Raw genomic sequence first — 23,206 nt, 5'->3', positions numbered from 1 at the left:
AGAAAATTCAAAGCTGACGATTATTTTGGGTAAATAAACATGTAAATTTAGTTGAGAAATATGACCCGAACACCTGAAGTGTCAGGGTTTTTTTAGCGCTGTAGGAAGTTTATTTAAAACTGATCAACATTTAAATTTTAGTTTAGCGATAAAACAATAACACCATGCTGTTGTTTTGTTATCAATCATTGCTGTCGCACAAGCTGAAGCTCAAGCACCAATGATTACCACTGTTCGAGCAATTAGGGTCTCCAGATGGGTAATTCACCCTAGTTGTGGAATTTCCAAATGAGTGATAACGAGTTTTTTTTGCCTGTTGGTCGAGCATCATTTTTGGGCGAGCAATTACCTCAGCTCCTCTCCTTCTGGCATTTTTTTAAAGTAATTTAAAGAATCCCCCTAAGTAGAGTCCAGTTTCGCGTGTATTGATAACGGGACGGTTACAATCAACTCGTTTCAACAAAGGATATACTCAGAAACTACGCAACACTCATTCATTGATTTATTTCCAGCACTAAAGATCTGAAATATTTTCATCCAAAGAACAGATATCAAGTATTCTTGAAGTTTGAAATATGAATGATTATAATTATTAATTTGAGAAATCTGTTCAAATCTCTGAAAACTTAAATATATCTAAATAGTATCTTTTCATTTTATTTTTTCTAATGCAAAATTTTTAGTACATAATTCGCTTCCAACTAGGTTGAACGATAATGAACTATGCCATAGTCACGTATAATGTAAACGGACCCGACGAGCTGCGAGCTGTGAATTGTTTACACTGGCCACCTTCTCACAACAGCCAAGCATAGCAAATCTCACGCGTCCTCTCAATCATCTTCAATCAACCTCATCGTCTCGAGAGGCTGGCCAATGAGCAACGATAATCGCGTAACAGACAGTGAATCTTCACAGAGTCGAACCCGCCTTCTGATGAATGTTTCGCGAGGCGCAGATTTACTATTCCCAGAATGCGCATCTGCTTTCCGGGCGATAAGATGCGATTCGAAGAATTGAGCATCATTTCCAAAATTTCCAGCTAGTTATCAATCACGCCGCCGGCAAAATCTCGTGACGTATCGCAGTCAGTCGCAATGTTCCACGCGTACGCAGCAGTCATCTTCGCGATCGGCTTTCTACTCCGGGCGATCGCGTTCGCCGCCGCAGACGATCCACCCAGTTGCGATCTACTCTTTTCACCGGTTCGATGTGGCGTTCCAAAACTGCAGCTTTCGGGTGGGGCATTACCGTCCCGTGCAGCTGAAACCATTCGAGGGGAGTTTCCATGGCAAGCGGCACTGTACCAAGAGGAAGACGGGAACTTTAGTTACGCCTGTGGAGGATCGCTGATTTCCGATAGGTTTGTGCTGACGGCGGCTCACTGTGTGATAAATCCAAACAATGGCTTCAAATTGGCGGTCGGGAGGTTGAAAGTGACATTGGGAGCTCACGAGCTTGGCGTGGAGGACGAGTGCGTTCAGAATGTTCGAGTGAGGAAGATTTTTGTGTATCCTGAGTACAATATGGACCATTTCAAGCACGATCTGGCTCTCGTAGAGTTATATGGGCGAGTTGTTTTCACGAACCGTGTTCTTCCGATCTGCGTCGATATGAGTGATCACGAAAATGATGGATTCTATCGACAGCACGGTAAGGTACCCGGTTGGGGTTACACCGAGATTGATGCGCTTTCAAATTGGCTACGAATGACGGAGTTACCGTTCGTGAACTACACCACTTGTCTGGCGAGCAATCCTGCGGTGTTTTCAAATACGATCTACGAAGGTATGTTCTGTGCTGGATTTGCGAATGGATCAAGCGTTTGTAATGGTGATTCAGGTGGTGGACTGATTACCTACCAGCGAGATCATTGGATGTTGAAGGGAATTGTGTCTTTCACTGCGCTGAAAGACGGGCCGCAAAATGTATGCGATAGCAAGGAATATACCGGATTTGTAAAAGTTCGTTACTATCGAGAATGGCTGAAAAACGTAACCGAGCAGGGTCAGATGTACAAAGAAGAAAACTTCACAGAAGCGCCATCAGCGAAGAAAACCGAAGCACTGGAAGACTTTGAAGAGAAACAGGAACCTTGCGGGGAACGTAAAATCAACAAACAAGGCTTGATAGTAAATGGAGTACGTAGCTATGCCGGGGAATGGCCATGGCATGTTGCCGTCTATGAAATGAACGGCCGGCAGAAGCGTTACATCTGCGGAGGAACGTTGATCAGCGATCAATTCGTCATGACCGCTGCGCACTGTTTACTGGACGACACGCTGCAGAGGCGAAGTGGAACGATCGTCGTGCAACTCGGCCAGAACAATCTGTACGAGAGTTCAGTGCATATGCGGGAAGTTCTGGTGGGAAAGATCACTCCCCATGAGGCGTTCGATCCTCTGAGCAAAGTGAACGACATAGCTCTTCTGGAGTTAACATCGACGGTGCAGTTCAACGATTATATTCAACCGGTTTGTTTGCCGAGCAAAAACGATTTGGTTGATCCCAACCCGGTGGGTGAAATGGGATCGATCGTTGGTTGGGGATACGAGCAGCCATGGTCGTTTATGATATCTAATTTGCTGCTGGGGACAAAGCTGCCGGTGGTTGATGTCGCAAAGTGTGCTATCGGCAAGAATTTCGGAGTGGACACGAACGGCGTGATTTGCATGGGATCAGCCAATGGTGAGTTTTAAATGATCAGACATTGATTGTATGCATATAATAAATGTTTGCTTCGTAGATGCCAATGCATGTACCGGAGACTCTGGAGGAGGAATGTTCTTCGAGAAAAATGGGGTGTGGACCGTCAGAGGGGTTATCTCTGCTTTGGATACGGTTGATGGATTCTGTAATCCAAATGGCTTCCTAAAGCTAACTGACACGAAATATTTTTTTACATGGATTAAAAAAGTGGTAAGTACCAACGATTATTTCGGCGTTTGATTAAACCTAATCGAACTATTTTAAGGTGCAAGATGCTGTAAAGATAGTAACGGGAGGAAATGATCGCGAGATGACCTTCCTTCATAGCGGAACAAACTACGTCACAACACCGGGATTAGATGGTGAGTTTGAGATGATATCAGGAAAATATGTTCATACTTTTGATTAATGGACAAACACTGTTTGAAAATATGAAGTTTTTTAAAATTGATTTTTTAAACGACATATCTTAAAGTTTGCGCTGAGGAACAAACAGAAAATTTGAAGAATTAGAGTTCAGATAATGTACAATGTATGAATTGAAGGGTTCCAATCAAAAATTGTTAAGGACTTTACACAATGCGTCGATAATCCTCTTTAGAATCTGGATAGAATTCTTGAGATTGTTAAATCTAATCGTAAAATGATAAACGATAAAATGAGCTGCGATATAATTTCCTCAAAACTCGACAATGAAACATACAGAACCCATACAGGATTTTAGCCTATGATCAGGCTGAAGCTATGTAGAATTCAGTATTGAATCCTTACTTGATGTCATATGGAAATTTCAAATGTGATGTGCAAGATGCGGAAAGGTTTTCTGAAATCACTGAAAATCATTCCTCAAACAATATCTTAAAGAATCCTTAAAGTATAATCGATTTTCTTCTTCTTAATATTTTTAAACGGCTTTACATTGTTACTGGAACAAGGCCTACATTTCAGCTTAGTATTCTATTAAAATTTCCACAGTTATTAATTGCAAGGTCATCAAATGAATGTATCTTGTGTGGAACCACAATAAAAGATACATTTAGCACATAGAATCGAGGATATTTCGCACCCAAATCTTCTTGGACCAAAACGAGAATCGAACTAGCCATTTCCGGCTTGGTAATTCTACGCCTTTAACATTGGCGTAACTAGCCCCGATGCCTGGGGGGAGGGGGGTTGTGTCTCTAGCCCCATTCATCTGCTCCATCACCGGTAGGCAGTGGATATTTTTGTTCCGGGGTTTCCGACGGGAATCTCCAGAGATTTCGACGGAAATCCTCCAAGCATACTGAAGGGAACTCTTCAGGGATTCCGAAGGGAATGTACCAGAGATTCCAAATCCTCCCGGGGTGTCGAATTCTCAAAGGATTCCGACGGGAATATTCTAAAAATTCCGACTGGAATGTTCCAAGAGTTCCGATGGGAATGTTCCAGAGATTCTGTTGGATTCTCCAGGAATTCCAACGTGAATGTCCCAGGGATTTCGAAGGCAGTGTTCTAAGTATGTAGAAGCCAATCGTCGAAGGATTCCGAACCAATCTATCGAGGGATCCCGAAGAAAATCGTCGAGGGACTCCGAATTAATCTTCCAGGGATTCCGAAAAGAATCCTCCAGCGATTCCGAAGGGAATCTTCCAGGGATTTTGAAGCAAATTGTTGAAAAATTCCGAAGAAAATCGTTGAATGATTCCGACGTCATTTGTCGAGGGATTCCGAAGTAAATCATCGAGAGGCTCCGAAGCGAATCGTCGAATGATTCCGAAGCAATTCGTCGAGGGATTCCAAAACAAATTGTCAGAGGGATTCGGATCGTCGGTGGATTTGGAAACTCCGAATTAAATTTTCAAGGGATTCCGAAGCAAATCGTCGAAGGATTCTGAAACAAATCGTCAAGCAATCCCGAAGCAAATCTCCGAAAGATTCGAAAACAAATCTTCGTACGATTTTGGATGAATTCCGAAGCAAATCCTCCATCTATCATGAAGAGTATCCCCCACAGATTCCCAAGTGTATCCCTCAACGATACCGAAAGAGATCTAGTGTGAATACTTCGATGATTCTAAAAGGAATTGACCTTTCCAGTAAAAAATATTATGGGTTAGAGACAAAAGGTCGAAAGGACAAAGATCGAAATACAAAAGGTCGAAAAGGATCAGACATCATGCACGCGTACAAAAAGGATGAGATTGAGCAATGACTGCTACGCGCACATAAAATTTAGCGCACGCGAGTCTCACGAAGCTTGTGTACCTCACATTAACATTGGTGAGTCGCATTGAGACATCTCAATGCGATCAGCTCATGCGCTGCTTGCCATGGTAAAACTTTGCAAACAACAGCGGAGGTGCGTAAAACAGCTTGGGCGGGAAATTTTCATTCAATAATATCGTCGCCTAAGTAACGCCAACTATGCATTCCTAGCGCATGAGATGAGTCTCATGAGACGTACATTGAGACATGCTCACTCAGTTATTTTATGCGCGCGCTAGCTTCTCTCGTCGCACAGAATCGGTGCTACGTGAGCTTTTGTAGCTCAGGGCACACTGCCTCATCCATGTATACATGAGAAGACGAGAGACTCTGAAAAGGATAGAAGGTCGAACGAGACAAAAGGTCGAAAGGATAAAACGTCGAACGGGACAAAAGGTCAAAAGAGAAAAAAAAAAGTTCGAAATAGACAAGACACTGAAACGGAGTGAATCAATCTAGTAAAATAAAATTCTTAATCATTTTTTAATCAACAATATTTTTTATCTCTACCAGAACTTTCTAGATATTAATAATATTGTCTCATAGTAATTACTCTTTCTTTAAAAATTGCACATTCTTCGACTTTGATTGATGAGATGAGTGTATTACTTATGCTTGAAGTTAAATGCATTTCACAAATTCCTTTTGAATACACCCAACTTGTTATCAACTTGTTCTTGATCGACCTTTTGTCCTTTTCGACCTTTTGTCCCTTTCGACCTTTTGTCCTTTTTTAACTTTTGTTACTTTCGACCTTTTGTCCTTACTTGGGCTCACTGGTGACTGCCGAAAATGACACCAGCAGAGAAACTCGGAGATGCATAGTGGCTGGGAATCGTACGTATTTTGGACTTCGCAAGACGCTCCGATCGAATAGAGTTCGCCGTCGTACCAAACTGACAATCTACAAAACGCTAATTAGACCGGTAGTCCTCTACGGACACGAGACCTGGACGATGCTCGTGGAGGACCAACGCGCACTTGGAGTTTTCGAAAGGAAAGTGCTGCGTACCATCTATGGTGGGGTGCAGATGGCGGACGGTACGTGGAGGAGGCGAATGAACCACGAATTGCATCAGCTGTTGGGAGAACCATCCATCGTTCACACCGCGAAAATCGGACGACTGCGATGGGCCGGGCACGTAGCCAGAATGTCGGACAGCAACCCGGTGAAAATGGTTCTCGACAACGATCCGACGGGCACAAGAAGGCGAGGTGCGCAGCGGGCAAGGTGGATCGATCAGGTGGAAGATGACTTGCGGACCCTCCGTAGACTGCGTGGTTGGCGACGTGTAGCCATGGACCGAGCCGAATGGAGAAGACTCTTATATACCGCACAGGCCACTTCGGCCTTAGTCTGATTAAATAAATAATTGAATATTGCAATCAACAGACCAATATGAAAGCTTTTTATTGCAGCACTCAAAATAATTCATGAAAAAATGTTACTTATGTCCTTTTGAAAAATTAGGCTAGAAATATACAATCCAGTTCTCCGCGAGCGGTAATGGCCGCTAGCTTGCCTGCCGGTTAGTCTCTGATTTGACGTTTGTGGAGGTCAACTGCACCCACCGTTCGAGCATTTTGATCAATGTGGTATATAAAAAGGCTTGAATTCACTTGGAAAATCACTTTCAATAAAAGTGGTTGTGAAGTTGAACATTCAATAGATGGAACAGTTAGATTGAGCGTGTTGATTTGCTTTTACCGTGTAACAGTCAGAATAAACTCCCTTATTTTCATCAGACAAAATCTTTGGTGGAATCTTACAAAGTACCCGAATGATCTGCAACCAGATTCTTTTGAAATTTTGAATATAATCTTTCAAAGTATTTTGAGTACAGTATTCTGAAAGAAGCATCGACATTCATCGACAAAACAGGGTTGATGACAAGGTTTTGTTATGAAAAAGTCAGTGATCGGGTTTTCCATGGAGGACAAAGTCTTAGATCTCCAGCAACTCGGTGTATCAGCCAGAAACAAAATTAGTGATGTGCTACACAGAGACATCACCTCAATCCGACGAACTGAGTCGATTGGTAAATAACACTATAGGTCTCAGAGCCTCCTATAGAAAGTTTGGTTTTGGGGCGACCATATAGCCAGTTGATACACGTAGTGTACGAGAAAGTCAAAAACAAATTAAGCGTATTGCTATCCTTGAGCATTTTCTAACACAGTTCTCGAATAATGCCATGCATTTATGTTTGCTGAGCTTATTTTTTAAAGTGTTGACCGAATGCCATTAGGCCGAAAGGGTCATTTGGCTGAAAGGGTCCTTTTGCCCGAATATAACATTTGGCCGAATAAGACATTGGACCGAATAGGTCATTTGAAAAGTTAGAAGCGCGAGGTGAGTAGTGAGACGTCTCACTATCCGCTTCGCACTACTTACTATTTACGGTGAGAATTGTGAAAGGAGGAGTGAGAAGTGTCAAGTCAAAGTCAAATCTCTCTTCTCACTCCTAACTTCTCACTTTTTAAATGACCTTTTCGGTCAAATGTCCTATTCAGCCAAATGACCTTTTCGGTCAAACGACCCTTTCGGCCAAATGACCCTTACGACCACACAGAGAAAAAAATACGTTAGAATCAACCGGATCTGCTTAAAATCAACAATATTTTTCATTGATTTATGAATAACAATATCTATTGTTGATACAACCACAAATATGATTGAATCAACCGTACGCAATGGTTGATTCAACTCTCAAAAATATTTGTTTCAACCATGCTTTCCTGCTGTCACTGTAAAATAGTACATCAGAAATCAACAATATTCATGGTTGTTTTTGCATTCGAAATGCTGTGAAACTACTTTATCAACAATATACATAATGACAACAATAAAACCCAAATTTATCCACCGGTGGTGATGATGCCTTTCTCGATTCAATATGTTGAATTCGAATTAATGTTGTAAATGCAGTGCTTATTGCCTACATTTCGGCGGTAAAAAGATTTGGTGCAATTCTAGTACGTTACTTACCGTGGGTTGCGCCACGGCTAAAATGATTAATGATTCAATGTGCATTTGTGTTTTTGTTGATTAAAAAATAAAAATATAATCCAAACTGCTTGATTTATTAAAAAATAAAAACAATAGTGTCCAACTAGGAAATTTGTTCCGTCGAATGAAACCAGTTGCACTCGAGTCTGTCAACCCCTCCTATATGAAACGCGTTTAACAAAACAAAAAATATTTATGGGCTACACACATACATACTTTTGGAGTGAATTTATAGCCTTCTGGTTCAACTTTGTTGTACGAGAAAGGCAAAAAGGAAAAAGTGACAGAAGCAGAATCCAACTAGTTACATGGGATTTTTTTTAATTTTCTTTATTTTAAGGCTCAAGCGCCAATAGGCATAACGGAGCCGATATTATTTGATTTTCTTTTATAATCATAATTTGCGTCTTATTTTGTAATATTAGTTTTGGGGAGCCGAAACACTCGCGGCTTAGTCGAGGTTAAGGAAAACAAAAGAAAAAAAATGGATGGGCCTAGGTAGCGTTGCTGTGGTGTTCTCGCTGCTTATTGAGGGGGAGGCAAACTGTAATGATACAAACAATCGATTTTTTCCGAGCGAAGCGAGTGGGGACAAGGTAGACATGGCCTTACAGCAGACAGGGGGATCAAACAAAAACATTGATTCGTTTCAAGAACTTATACACAAGGACCATGTAATCTACATCAAGCTTACCCAGCACATCTCTAAAGTATTTCTTATCTGGTTTCCCTCGGGCCCGGATGGATGTACATAAATCGGACCTGGCAGCATCGTAATTGGGGCGGCTCCAGACAACGTGATTGATGTCTTGGTAAGCTGCACCGCAGTCGCATTGATTGCTGTCTGCGAGACCTATTCGATAGGAATGCACGTTTGAAGAGTAGTGATTGTACATTAGTCGACACATTACCTTGATAAAATCTCAACTAATTGCCAATCCCTTGAACTAGGGTTTCTTCGATACCTGTGGGAGAATTGAATGCCCCGTCTACCCAGATCTCCTTCATCCCATTTTCGTTGCCAACTGACCAAAGCGTTGACGAGCAATTGTGAAAAATTCGTTGAAGGCGATTTGGCGCTCATAAATATCGCCTTCCATAGCGCCAACCTTGGCTAGTGAATCCGCTTTCTCGTTACCTGGAATTGAGCAATGAGAAGGGACCCATACCAAGGTTATAGTGTAAAAGCGATTTGATAGAGCGCTCAACATAGTTCGTATTTCACTTAGGAAATACGGTGAGTGCTGTACCGGCCTCATTGAACGAATAGCCTCTAGAGAACTGAGACTATCCGTAAAAATGAAATAATTATCAGAGGGAAGAGAGGCGATTCGCTCTAATGCATAGTGTATAGCCGCTAGCTCTGCGACATATACGGAACAAGGGTTTTGAAGTTTACGAGCGGCGCTATGAAAATCATTAAAGACACCAAAACCAGTGGATTCATTTGTTTTTGATCCGTCGGTGAAAAACCTTTTGTTGCAACTGACATGGCTGTACTTGCTTGCAAATATTGGTGGTATGCACTCCGATCGGTGCGGATCTGGTATTCCACGGATCTCTTGTCTCATGGTCAGATCAAAAACTACAGTGGGACTGGAGGAGGGTTTCAGAAGTAGGGGAGGGAGACTTTCATTTCTTGTCATGGTGGGGCTGGTATACATTAGCTCTCACATGGGAAATTAAAGTCGTTTACTTATCTCTGCGCCGTGCTTACTTCATGTAGACAGGATGATCTATGTTGATCAGTTTATACAGTTTTCCCAATTCATGAAATGGTTGTCAAAAGAACGATATTATTTTTGTTTCAATCATGGGATGCAAGTTTGAAACAACAATAATGTTCAATTTAATAAAGCATGTGAACAGGGCCCTCTTTAGCCGTGCGGTAAGACGCGCGGCTACAAAGCAAGACCATGCTGAGGGTGGCTGGGTTCGATTCCCGGTGCCGGTCTAGGCAATTTTCGGATTGGAAATTGTCTCGACTTCTCTGGGCATAAAAGTATCATCGTGTTAGCCTCATGATATACGAATGCAAAAATGGTAACCTGGCTTAGAAACCTCGCAGTTAATAACTGTGGAAGTGCTTAGTGAACACTAAGCTGCGAGGCGGCTCTGTCCCAGTGTGGGGATGTAATGCCAATAAGAAGAAGAAGAAGAAGAAGTGAACATGTTGAAACAACAACATTGAAGATTGAAACGACAATATCCACCTTGTTTGATGCAACAATCAAAATAATTGTTTCAATCTTGCAAGATTCTTCTGCGTCCAAATGATCCTTTCGGCCTAATTACACTTTCAGCTAGAAGACCCTTTCGGCCAAATGACCCTTTCGACCACATGACCCTTTCGGTCAAATGGCACTTTCAGCCAGAAGGCCCTTGAAACTATCTTTAGGTCCACAAGGGTCAGAAGGATCCCTGGCTACTCCACTGGACACTGGTCTAGCCACGGTGTCCACTTGGGGTGGGCTCTACAACAGCCTCTTTCGTGCGATAGTTATAAGTTATAGGGTCGTTTATATGATTTCGGGTTCCTGGTAGAGATTGGTGGACAAGCTTCCCACGTGGTTATTGGGCAATCGATTAACAATGATAACAGCATAGAAAACAAGCGAAATGACGAAGAAAATGGATGTAATATTATAGATACTTAAAACTAATCAATTTAGCTCGGATAATTAACATTTTATCATTTATTCAAAACTTTTTTTGGTAACATAATCTTGGGACATTTGAATGAACAACGTTTAGCGTGTCATAGGATATTCTTGATAATACTTGCGATTTATTCAATACATAGGTACATCTTCGTTGCGGCCGGTTGATGATCTCGTTGGTCGACATACAGCATACCGGCATAGGGTTGAGCACTGAACACAATTCCAGCGAGGGGCACTTTACTACAGGCGGGCAAAGGGGCTTGACTTGGCTTCTCTATGCCAGGGAGGTGGCATCACTCGATTTTTTCATTCCCACTCTTGACGAGGGAAAAACTTGGTGACACTATGGCCTTTGAGTAACGATTGGCCTACGGTACTAAGGTCCAGGAAGTGGTACAAAATTTCGCGCGCGCACTGTTAACGGTGGTCCAATCCGAGCGAGTCACCAGAGCCGATGGGCACAGACTTTGTTTCACATCACTGCCTGGCCAGCACGTGCGTCATGCCAAGCACTAAATTAACCATCGGCTCGGACCACTATTCACCATCCGGACTCGTTTACTGTTCGCACCACGCTCACTCGGACCATTTCTTTGTACGTTTGTGACCAAGCAGACCTAACTCAATCGAATTTTGCTTCTCGAAACTGTTCACAATTTTGGTGTTCACTATTTCGATTGTCCGTGGTGCGGTCTTGCATTGGTCCGTACACAACAATTAGACTTAAGTGATTTTAACTCGTCGTGATGTACTAGCTGTTAATGTTTTAAATCACTGTAACTTTAGAAGTTAACGTACCGTTCTTCACGAAACTTGCTAAGAGACGAGGCAAATTCGCGGGTGTCACACACTTTCTTCACTCCTCTGGACCGATGGCAAAACTAAGAGAGAGCTCTATTGCCAAATTGCCCTTTTATATTCTTTTTGCCGCCCCAAGTATAACGCCCATAACCGGCCATTTCGTTATTCCGGTGTGCGTTTCGGCGAATCGCTGCGTTTCTCGTTGATGGTTATTAGTATTATATCTAGGGGTTTTGGTTGATGTTTGCGTTTTTAAATTTTAGATTTAAATTCAAATAATTTTAACTAGATTGCATGCAAAACCTGTACATATTCAGCCCTAAGTGCTTGTTTTCTTTTTTTATCTCCTTTTTTTTAATTATACACGGCAATATTTAAATGTAAATAGTGTAAATAATTTTAATAAATAGGGTAAATAAATATTCGAATAAATAATGTAAATAAGGAATCCAATAAATAATGTAAATAATGTAAATAAATATTGTAAATAATGTAAATAAATATATTTTTTTAACACCAACCAGGAGGTAAACAAACAACTAAATATAATGTACAAATTTGAACTCAAACGTCATCTTTTATTTAATAGAATTGTTTGTTTACACCCTAAAGCTACTATATACAAAATAAATATCAGTCAAACATACAAATATGAACCATAGACATTTATTTTATATACAGACATTTAATGATAAATTAGTGAACAAACACAGAAACATATATTTACAATTTGTTTTGGGGGCTGAGCTAAATTGGCCCAAGAACCAAGGAGTTCGAATTGTAACCCTAAAATGGCGGGTTACACCCTTTCGGCCAAATGACCCTTTCGGCCGAACGACCCTTTCGGCCAAGTGATCCTTTCGGCCTAATGACCCTCTCGGCCAAATGACCCTTTCGACCAAATGACCTTTTCGGCCAAACGAATATTGAATATTGAATGTTAATTCGTTTGATGGGTTCAGCTGCAATTTTTATACGTCGTTGAATATTCAAAATTATTTGCTGTGTAGATTTCTTTAAAAATTCTGACAAAATGCCTAAAGGATTTCAAACAAAATCAGAGCAACCTTGTTAAATAGATTCTGCCGAATTGAACTATTCTCTTTGATCTATTGTCACCCCCAGTGACGGTACACAATTGCAAAAGAATGCCATGCTGAAGCATGAATCCTGATATCAAAAGACCTTGCAAGCAAATGTCTTAACAGTTCCAGAACAATATCATCAAAGTATTCGGAACAAACTTTTAGCACATTTGAAAGATTTATTGTAGTCTTTTTAAACGGAATGCCAAATGCTTGATGGACTACGAATTACAAATCATCTATGGGATATTTGTAAGATTCTACGAACAAAGCTGTTGTACATAAGCATTTCCGAACATAATCTCTCTCTCTCCCTCTATGAATGATATACAGATTGACAATATTTAACAGATTGGAAAAAATACTAGACAGAGTATTTTTTAGACTACATAACAAAATTATCCCATAATGATCTTTGAATAAGTCGCAACCATTGAAAAGAATTAAAATTTTTAAGGCTGATTTAGTATTCTTGAAGAAAAAAAACCGACCAACAGTTATAATATTACAAAAGACCTTTTTTTCGTTTCTATTGGTTTCAGCAGTTACTGGTCCATCAAAACCACCATACGGGACCTACACCGAGATCCACCACCATCACCACCATTACTACCCCCAGCAGCCGGGAGATCAACAGCAACACGACAGTGACTGTAAACGGGGTGGCGATTCTTCTTCCGAAAGCAACGAAAGTGGCGCCCTCACAAAGATATTCAAGAAGAAGAAATGTTTTATCAAGGATTTGACGGGCACTCTGCTGTCCAAATTGTTCTAGGGCGAAGGCAGACAGATACGGAAGAAGAAAGTCATTAAAATGTCACTCGCTTCTATCTCTAGGATATCTTCCGCTCTTTTCCCCCCGTTCGTATTCGTATTGTGTACGTTAGTAAGTAGTTATTAAAAAGCAGCTCGATAAGATGAGAATACATGACCCAATTTAGTAATTACCAGCTCTTGGCTTGTCTTGTTGGTTGTAGCGAAGTACACTCACACGTATGTATCACGGCTTGTGACAATGTCCGCTACCCGACATGCCGACATTGGATGGTGTCATAATAATGTTTCCAATGGAAGTGAAGACCAGGCCGGGAGAGCGTCCTGCCGTGCACCATTTATTGTGTAATGTTATCCTTCAACTTTAGCAACTCGTTTGTTACCAGCTGAGAGTACGCAGCAAGAGTAGGTTTCCCATTTGCTTCCGATGTGTGGAAAAAAAAGGATGCTCATTAGAGTGCTTTCTACCATTTATTATTTTGTGGAATAAGAAAATTGTATGCTTGACAACGTATTTTATTAATGTTTTTGTGACAGACATAATTACTTTTTGCAAAATGATTATTGGTGAGAATATTTTTGAATTAAAATTGAGTACATCATGCTGGTTCACATGGCCGCAGGTTCCTAAACTTAGATAAGTTATAGACCCCTTTTTTCGGATTTCGCTCTCATTTGGTAATACGGATCGATACGAAACTGGCAGGGATTGCTACAAATTGTCCTAGGTCAGAGAAGCATAAAGGAGCATTATAAAAACAGGTGAGTTTTGCTTACTTGGTTGTGCATGCTAAATCATGTTCAATTGCCGTTTGATTGAATTCATTGCACCATATTTAGTGGAAAGAGATCACCCTAATAAGTACATCACTCTCATTTGGTACCTACTCATCTCGTCATTATAATGCACTACAGTCCCTCCGTGCCATCCCGCGTCTCGTACTGCAGAGTATCGCATTACAGGGCATACGCCGGTGTGTGTTTCTCTTGGAAATCCATTTCATTCACAAAATTAATGACAACTTGTAGAAACACGAAGCCCTCCTGAACCCAACTATTATCACAGCTCTCTAACAAATGCGGCTCACGCGACGGACGCAAACAAGTTTCCTGCAGTCGCAAAGTTGGATGGCTGGTTGTTTGGTTGGACGACGACGATAGCGATCCAAACCCCCTCTGAGGGATGGAGCCCGTCGTGTGCTATACGGGCTCTCAGTCTGCTAATTCAAGCACCATAAATTCATGTGAACATCCAAAGAAAAACAAAGATGGCAACCTCGCGAGACCAGATAAGAGAGTGAGGTCGAGCTGGCCAGAAGAGGGAGATGCGAAAGTTTGCGAAGCGGTGCCTGGATCTGGGAAGAACGGTGTCGCCAACCGAGAGATAGTGTTGTACCCGACGGGCCCGAGTGTTTTCCATGGATTAGAATGCGGGGGGATGTGACGACGGTTGATGGTCAAAATACTGTTGAAAAGATCAACTTGAGCAGTTGTCTGGGAGGTTTGACTTTGCTCGCGTTTGAGAGTCAAGTCCTTTTGGGGAAGTTTTACCATCAGTAAATCAAGAAAGAATGTGTATCTGAATATTATGCAATAAATGTGATGACGACAATTATTAGACTCGGAGGTACTAATGACTTAATAATTATCTTACTACTGTGTGAAAATATTTTCCCTCGTGGTATTTTTTTACGAATATTTCTCGCTCGGATCTGGGGTTTTACATTGATCTTCGTTAACAATACTAAACGTCTGAAAGTCGAGTCAAGTACAAGACACTGAAGACGACCTTACAGCTGAGGTCGAAATACGTATATGTGGAAGTAATACGAGGTGGTGGAATTAAATGGAACTTTACTAAACTGGTCTTATGACAGAGAAAACATTCCACTAAAAAAGAGCTAAATAATTTTCTTGAATGGATTTTTATTATTCCAATTGTCCTAAGACGAGTTTGTACCTTCCCATTTAATTCCACCACTTGATTGTACCTTGACAGATACGTATTTTGACCTCTACAGTAAGGTCGTCTTCAGTGTCTCGTACTTGACTTGAGTCGATACGTGCATCAAAATATGCAAAATACTACTTGATACATTGATGGGCTACAGCTCTTCGATGAACCTACGCCGAATGGAGTATCCTTCTCCACTGGACTCGATCCTGGGCCAATCGCTTCCAGTCGACCTGAACATCGAGCGCCCTCAGGTCCTCTTCAACTGCAAAAAGCCATCGTGTACGCGGCCTTCCACGAAGCTTGCGGCCTCTTCCGGGTTCTCTACTAAATATTATCTTCGCTTGACGTTCTTCCGGCATACGAACAACGTGACCAGCCCACCGGAGTCTGCCGTGTTGTATAAGCTTAATAATATCCAGCCCTTTATACACCTGGTACAATTCGTGATTCATGAGACGCCGCCAGATACCGTTCTCCTGTTTACCGCCGAGTAATATCCGCAGCACCTTACGCTCAAACACTCCGAGAGCTCTCCGATCAGCCTCCTTTAACGTCCATGTCTCATGGCCGTATAAAGCCACCGGAAGAATCAGAGTAGTATACAGCGCGAGTTTTGTTTTCGTTTGCAGACTACGGGACTTAAGCTGGTTACGAAGTCCGTGATAAGCCCTATTTGCAGCTGCAATACGCCTTTTCACCTCGCGGGTAACATCATTATCGCACGTCACTAATGTTCCAAGATACACAAATTCTTCTACCACTTCAAATTTTTCACCATCCAGCACTATTTCGCTACCACCACCACTAATGAACCCACGTTGATTGCCAGCGACCATGTACTTCGTTTTGCTGGTATTGATCGTGAGTCCAATCCTCGCTGTCATCCTCTTAAAAGGCCCAAAAGCCTCTTCCACGGCACGGCGATCAATTCCGATAATATCGATATCGTCCGGAAATCCCAGGAGCATATGCGATTTTGTGATAATGGTACCGCTTCTTTGCACACCAGCTCTCCTAATCGCTCCCTCGAGCGCTATATTGAACAGTAGGTTCGAGAGTGCATCACCCTGCTTTAATCCATCTAAGGTAACAAATGACGTCGATATTTCATCCGCAACCCTTACACTTGATTTCGATCCGTCCAACGTTATACGAATCAGCCGTATCAGTTTCGCCGGAAAACCATGTTCAAGCATAATTTGCCATAATTCATTCCGTTTCACTGAGTCGTACGCCGCCTTGAAATCAATAAACAGATGATGTGTCTGCAAGTTGTACTCCTGGAATTTATCAAGGATTTGTCTCAGGGCAAACATTTGATCCGTCGTTGATCGGCCCTCACGAAAACCTGCTTGGTATTCGCCGACGAAGGACTCTTCAAGTGGTCTCAATCTGTTGAACAGAATACGGGACATAATTTTGTACGCCGAATTAAGGAGGGTTATTCCTCGGTAATTGGCGCACTCCAGTCTGTACCCTTTCTTAAAGAGAGGGCAAATGAGGCCGTCCAACCAGCTAGCAGGCATTTCCTCGTCTTCCCATATTTTCGACATAATATGATGCAGAACTTCATAAAGCTGCTCACTGCCATGTTTGAGAAGTTCAGCCGGGAGCTGGTCCTTCCCCGCAGCCTTATTGTTTTTCAGCTCTTTAACAGCTTTTTTTAACCTCATCTAGTGTAGGTGACTCCACAGCTTGTCCATCGTCGCTAATATTTATTCTGTTCACCGATGCACCGTCACTTCCTCCATTCAACAAAGTCTCGAAGTGTTGCTTCCACCTGGCAGCCACTTCAGTTTTATCTGTCAGCAAATTCCCTTGCTGGTCGTTGCAAAATACATCGTGCTTAATTCGCAGGTATCAAATGTTTCATTCGATTTTTTTCATGAAATATCCATAATTTCAACTCGTAAGGCCTGTGCATGGCCTACAAAATATTCTCGGTGCCAAAACTATTTCCAACAGATTCTTGGATAGGGTAACCGGCGGTAATGTTGGGCCTGGATGTAACATTGGCTCATCACGCAAATTAATCAATATTTCAGCGATAATACGTCGATTTGTAGGGAGATATTAACCACTGCTTCTTTAGAAAAGTGTATCAAACATATATCTGCTTCATAACTCTAAATTTATACACTTCTTAAACTATTAAAAGAAATTATCTTGCGTGAAAAATCACTTTGACTCGGTTTTTTAGCAGCCATGTTTCGTTGACTTATGCAGGCTGGCGTTTTTCTTTTGCCCAATAAAAGAGTTTTCTGAATGAACATACCTGCTTTCGCACATCAGATGAATGGATAACAACCACACTATGTCAGCTATCGTTTTTATTTCACAATTTCCATTAGTATAGCGACATAATTGACCAAAACTTTTTTGGACAATACTGGGGGCACCCGTAGCCAAATGGTGGCATGCGCTTTCGATTTGTAGCACTACGTTAGTATAGGTGAAACTCTAAAATCAAAACATTCTCACCAATAACCCGTACTGGAGAAAATAACCGAAAGCTGCCGATGCTTGCGATTAGGTTGCTGAGAATTTTTGTAAAAACAGGTTAATCCACTCAGCGGTTAAGTTTCATTCGCAAATTACATAACTCAACCCACACCAAGCCTCTAGTAATGCTTCATGTTCTGAAATTTATAAAGTCCTTAACGCTCAGACAAGTACCCTCTCACAACCTAAAACGTCATGTAGTCTCGAATCACGATATAATCGCTTTAATTTGCAGAACATACCAAACATAATTGCCTACCTTACGGCCCCCAACCACGATTCAAGCAAAAGCGATTCAAGCATCAACCTTTCGTGGTTCGATACACCATTTTCTTCATAATTTCGCAAATTAATGATTCAATTAGTGTATGAATATTTAGTTTTATCATCTTTCGCACGAATCCTACAAACATTCTCATTTAATAATGGAAAGATACAATGGATCGTATGTTTCATTTGATAAACTTTCAACGTCATTTCATGTGAATAATTTCAAGTCAAATTACTTGACAAATACCTTCATCATAATTTAGATCTATTATTGATTGCAAAAAGTATTTTGATCTGTAAAATGATACCGAAAAAGTATTCTTTTAACTCGGGAAGTTGAAACACGTGAGAGTTTTGAGAGGATTCGCAACAGCTGATCGATAAAGAGAGGAGTGGAATCAAACGCACGTACCAATCATGAAACTTCAATGCAGGCATAGTTAAAAACAAGAATCCAATACTTGTATTTATGAATAATTGTATTATAATATCAGGTAGTTGGCACAGTTATAACTGTTTATGTACAGTACAAAGCAAGGAATTGCCTAGAATAAGCTTTACAATTGGCTTTCTTCAGTAGTGCGTTATGCATAATCCCCACCTAAAGCATTGTTTACGTTTCGGAAAAAAGTTTCTTTGAGAGTATCGCGAGAGCGAGAGCAACACAACTGCCATGGTTTCAACTAGCAATATATCTCAAAATTATGCGGCAGCCAATAGACTAACGCAAAATGAACTCCCCCAAGAAATTATGACGTTTGAGCGGGTCGCATAATGAACGCAAAATGAACTTTTGTTCGAGAAAACGACCCGCTCAAATGTCAAAATCCATCAGGTGAGTGAATTCGATGAACTCCTGCATAAGTCTATAATTAACGTATGCAATTTGTTTGAAGGCACAACATGAGGACTAGAACATGTAGCCTTTTTGCAATTGGAGTTTTCAATACAGTTTTCATTTTTCTAAACTTTTTCACTTGCAAATATGGTAAATATTTGGGAAATAAATGATTCATATAATAGGATTTTCGATAGCATGTCCTTGGTAAACGTGCTATTGGGGGAATCTAAAACGCACTCACAATCAGTGTGGTAGTATTTTACATGCAACCAATTAGAATTCACGCTCAAAAAGATAATTTGATTTTCTCTATTTGTTTGCATGCTGTCTTTATTCAACGCAAGCAAAATGACTGGTACTATAAACAGCAACCCATCTTTATCTTTCGTATGTTCGAAATCAACAATCACTCTTCCCAAGTGGGCTGAAAAATTATTCACCTGATAGGGACAAGGATGCCGACATTTTGTCCATTTCTCTCAAGACTTTCGCTGGTTTAAATGACATATTGCGGACATTCATCGTCGTTTTTTGCTATTTGGCGTCAAAACCAAATGTAAGCAAGCCGGCTGGTGGAATAATTCTGGTTGGAAATGCAATATATGAAGATTTATAACGATAAATGTTCTCAACCGTAGCATAATGAGCCAAGGTTTGAGCCGTTACCCCTACTTGTCAAGATATGTAAGAACTATTATCCTGCATTCCAATGCAGGCAAAGCCTTCCAAAATGTTCTGGAGTTCATATCTACAATCATGAAAAAGTGTAATATGTGTTTTAAATAAAACTTAGGCCATTCTGCTGCTTATGTGAAAATATTTTGGTAGTTTAGGTCGTAAGACCGAAAATGTCGAGGAAGCATTTTCCATCTATTTTTAAGTTTCAAATTAAACAATGTTCCTTTCGAATTTTTAGTCAGAAGGAAAACTGATGCGTTCAGGATGATTGACTTCATCGTTCGAAAATCGATTCTTCATTTTAGGATCCAATTGCCTACATCCATCTGCAATGAACATGCACTAAATAATTGAATTTCGTATCCACTATTGAACTACCTATACGAAATTCTACGTTAAACTTGCGGCCGTGTCTCTAATACAACCTTCTACTTTTTTCTTTAGAGGAAAATTAATTTACATTTCCTTTGAGGCAATATAACTCACGAATGGATGAACCGACTAGTATGATTCATGCACAGTTCGATTCGTTCTAGAATGCTGTGTTTATATGTAGAAAAAGACAACAGGAACAGTTCAAAAATCAATAATAAGCTAAAATTGTTGAGTTGAAGAAATTCAAGACGATTTTACATGAATCGATCTAGAGTGTGTTGCTGCAATATTTGAGTAAAGTAAAATATATAAATAAAAAGTATAAATGGATCCACATAACTTCACATTTCCCTCAAGAGATGTTTACCTCGGGCCACAATAGTATCCAATAGTTCCTTTCAGGAGGCATCATTTTATGAGCAGAACCAATTTTTGTAATCAATGTCGTCGTAGCCTTACGTATAGTAACATCACGCGAATAAAGCTAAGTGTAATATGTCATGCCTATTCATGCAGAGCTCTCGATTTCAATCAGCAAGCTGCTGTTACGCACATCATTTGTTGAAAACTACCAGGTACCCCAATTTGCACTTAAATAATCAGTCTGGGATAAATTTGATTTTAAATAATTTTTTTTCGAGTGTACCTTTCTCAAAAACTCCCCAAAAACTGAAAACACTGGAAATTTCGGAAAAAGCCATATTGAAAAAGCTTCTACAAGAACTCTCGGAAATCCTGAAGTAATTTTAGAAAATCCTCCACTGATATCAACATCTTACATGTAACTCTGAGTAAATTCTAATGATCGAGGGGTTCCTTCTAGAATTCTGGGGAATTTATTATTAGGACAAGAAGGGCTTCCAGTGAAGATCCTTAAGAGTTTGCAGTTGAATGTTTGGAAGGATTCTAATTGAAGATGCTGGAGGATTTTTCAGATATGCTCCTGAAACCTAGTAGAATTCTGAAAGGAATTTTTGGGAGATATTGCATTACCGCAGGAATTCGTTGATGAATGCCTGACTTAATTCCAGGAAAATTATGTGAATTCATGCAGCAATTCCAAAAGGATTTCCATAAGAAGTTTCTTCAGGAATTCCAGTAGGAATATTTCCAAGTCCAAGAATAAGTCCTAATGCAGTTCCAGGAGGAACTCTTACAGAAATTTGAAGAAGAATAGCTGGAGGATTCTCAGATAGAAGTTTAGGATGATTTTCCTAAAATTCTACTTGGTGCTCCTCCAGATATTACTTCTGCAGATTTGATCCAGGAATTTTCCAGGAATTTACTCCAGAAATTCAGCCAGAAATCCTCCAAAAATTACATCTCAGTTCCCCAGGAATTCATTCAGAATTCCTTCAGGAATTCATTCTATATCCTCAGGAATTCACTTTGAATTTTCACAGGAATTCATTCTGAATCTCCCCAGGAATTCATTCTGAATTCCCAAAAAAAATCTTTCTGAATTCTTCCATAAATTCTTCCTGAATTCCCCCAGTAATTAATTCAGAATTCCAACAGGCGTGAGTAATTCAAAGAATTCCAAGATAAGTTTCTGGACAGACTCAAAGATGATCTTTTGAAGAAACTTCATGAGAAGCACCACGAGGAATTACTGGATCAAATCCTAGATGAAATGTTGGAGAAACTCCAAATAGGAACTTTATGAAGAATTCCTGAAATAACTTCAGAAGTAATTCCTGAAAATTAAAGGAGAATTCAGGGATGAATTCATGAGAGAATTCAGGATGAACTCCTAGGGGAATTCAGGACGAATTCCTGGGGGAATCAGAATGAACTCTTGGGGGAATTCAGAATAAACTCTTGGGGGAATTCTGAATGAACTCTTGGGGGAATTTAGAATGAATTCCTGGGGGAATTATGAATTAATTCCTGGGGGAATTCAGAATGAATTTCTTGGAGAATTCAGAATGAATTCCTGGGAAAATTCAGAATGAATTCTGGGAGAATTCAGAATGAATTCCGGGGGAATTCAGTCTGAATACCTGGGGGAATTCTGAACAAAATCCTGGGGGAATTCTGAATTAATTTTTGGGGGAATTCTGAATGAATTCCTGGGAGAATTCGGAATGAATTCCTTGGGGAATTCAGAATGAATTCCTGGGGGAATGTAGAATGAATTCCTGGGGGAATTCAGAATGAATTTCTGGGGGAGTTTAGAATGAATTCCTGGGGGAATTGAGAATGAATTCCTGGGAGAATTCAGAATGAATTTCTTGGGGAATTCAGAATGAATTCCTTCCTTGGGGAATTCAGAATGAATTCCTGAGGTATTTTAGAATAAATTCCTGGGGAAATTCAGAATGAATTCCTGGGGAAATTTAGAATGAATTCCTGGGGGAATTCAGAATGAATTCCTGGGGGAATTGAATGAATTCCTGGAAGAATTCTGAATGAATTTCTGGAGGAATTCAGAGTGAATTTTTCGGGGAATTCAGAATGAATTTCTCGGGGAATTCAGAATTGAGGATGAATTCCTGGGGGAATTCAAAATAAATTCCTGGTGGAATGCAGAATAAGTCCGTGGGGGAATTCAGGATGAATTCCTGGGAGAATTCAGAATGAATTCCTGAGGGGATTGAGGATAAATTTCTGGAGGAATTGAGAATGAATTCCTGGGGGAATTCAGGATGAATTCCTGGGGGAATTCAGGATGAATTCCTGGGGGAATTCAGGATGAATTCCTGGGAGAATTCATGATGAATTTTGGGGGGAATTCAGGATGCATTCTGGGGAAATTCAGCATGAATTCCTGGGGAAATTCAGGATGAATTCCTGGGGGAATTCAGGATGAATTCCTGGGGGAATTCAGGATGATTTTCTGGGGAATTCAGAATGAATTCCTGGGGAATTCATGATGAATTTTGGGGAATTCAGGATGCATTCTGGGAAATTCAGCATGAATTCCTGGGGAATTCAGGATAAATTCCTGGTGAAATTCAGGATGAATTCGTGGGTGAATTCAGGATGAATTCGTGGATGAATTCAGAATGGGAGAATTCAGAATACATTCCTGGGGGAATTCAGGATGAATGCACCTGCCACGAGAGGAACGAAGACAATTGATTTGAGCGATCTTTCTGTTGCTTCTGTCTCCGCCGCTGCACCACCGGTGAAGTTTTGGTTATACCTATCTCGGTTGAATCCACTCATAAGTGATAATGACGTGCGGAGTGTTGTTTCACGCTGTTTGGACACAACTGATCCCATCGATGTGGCTCGGTTGGTTCCAAAAGGAAGGGATGCATCGAGCTTGACATTTGTGTCATTTAAGAT

At 40.7% G+C, this 23,206-nt stretch overlaps 2 protein-coding genes across 3 annotated transcripts in view; one reads left to right on the top strand and one right to left on the bottom strand.

Annotated features, from left to right (window-relative positions):
• LOC134218411 (uncharacterized) overlaps window positions 1–23,206 on the bottom strand; it is a 467,105-nt gene that overhangs the window by 276,263 nt on the left and 167,636 nt on the right. The gene's annotated exons all lie outside the window — the stretch shown is intronic.
• Window positions 860–15,049, top strand: LOC134214195 (transmembrane protease serine 9-like). Of its 2 annotated transcripts, none has more exons than XM_062693603.1 (4): window positions 860–2,688; window positions 2,747–2,919; window positions 2,975–3,071; window positions 13,061–15,049. In XM_062693603.1, exons 1-4 carry the CDS (start codon window positions 1,098–1,100, stop codon window positions 13,288–13,290), a joined length of 2,091 nt encoding a protein of 696 aa, XP_062549587.1. In that variant the 5' UTR covers window positions 860–1,097; the 3' UTR covers window positions 13,291–15,049. The 2 variants fall into 2 exon arrangements, with proteins under 2 accessions (XP_062549587.1, XP_062549586.1); XM_062693602.1 differs by having other exon boundaries at window positions 13,058–15,049.

Source organism: Armigeres subalbatus, chromosome 2 (assembly GCF_024139115.2).
Source record: "Armigeres subalbatus isolate Guangzhou_Male chromosome 2, GZ_Asu_2, whole genome shotgun sequence".
Taxonomy (NCBI): domain Eukaryota; kingdom Metazoa; phylum Arthropoda; class Insecta; order Diptera; family Culicidae; genus Armigeres; species Armigeres subalbatus.
Note: the sequence above shows the minus strand (reverse complement) of the source record. Positions and strands in the feature narration are given on the sequence as shown.

Coding starts and splice junctions, on each gene's coding strand:
- LOC134214195 (XM_062693602.1), top strand. CDS start 1,098: ATGTTCCACGCGTACGCAGCAGTCATCTTCGCGATCGGCTTTCTACTC. Junction 2,920..2,974: donor TTACATGGATTAAAAAAGTG/GTAAGTACCAAC, acceptor AACTATTTTAAG/GTGCAAGATGCTGTAAAGAT. Junction 3,072..13,057: donor CACAACACCGGGATTAGATG/GTGAGTTTGAGA, acceptor TATTGGTTTCAG/CAGTTACTGGTCCATCAAAA.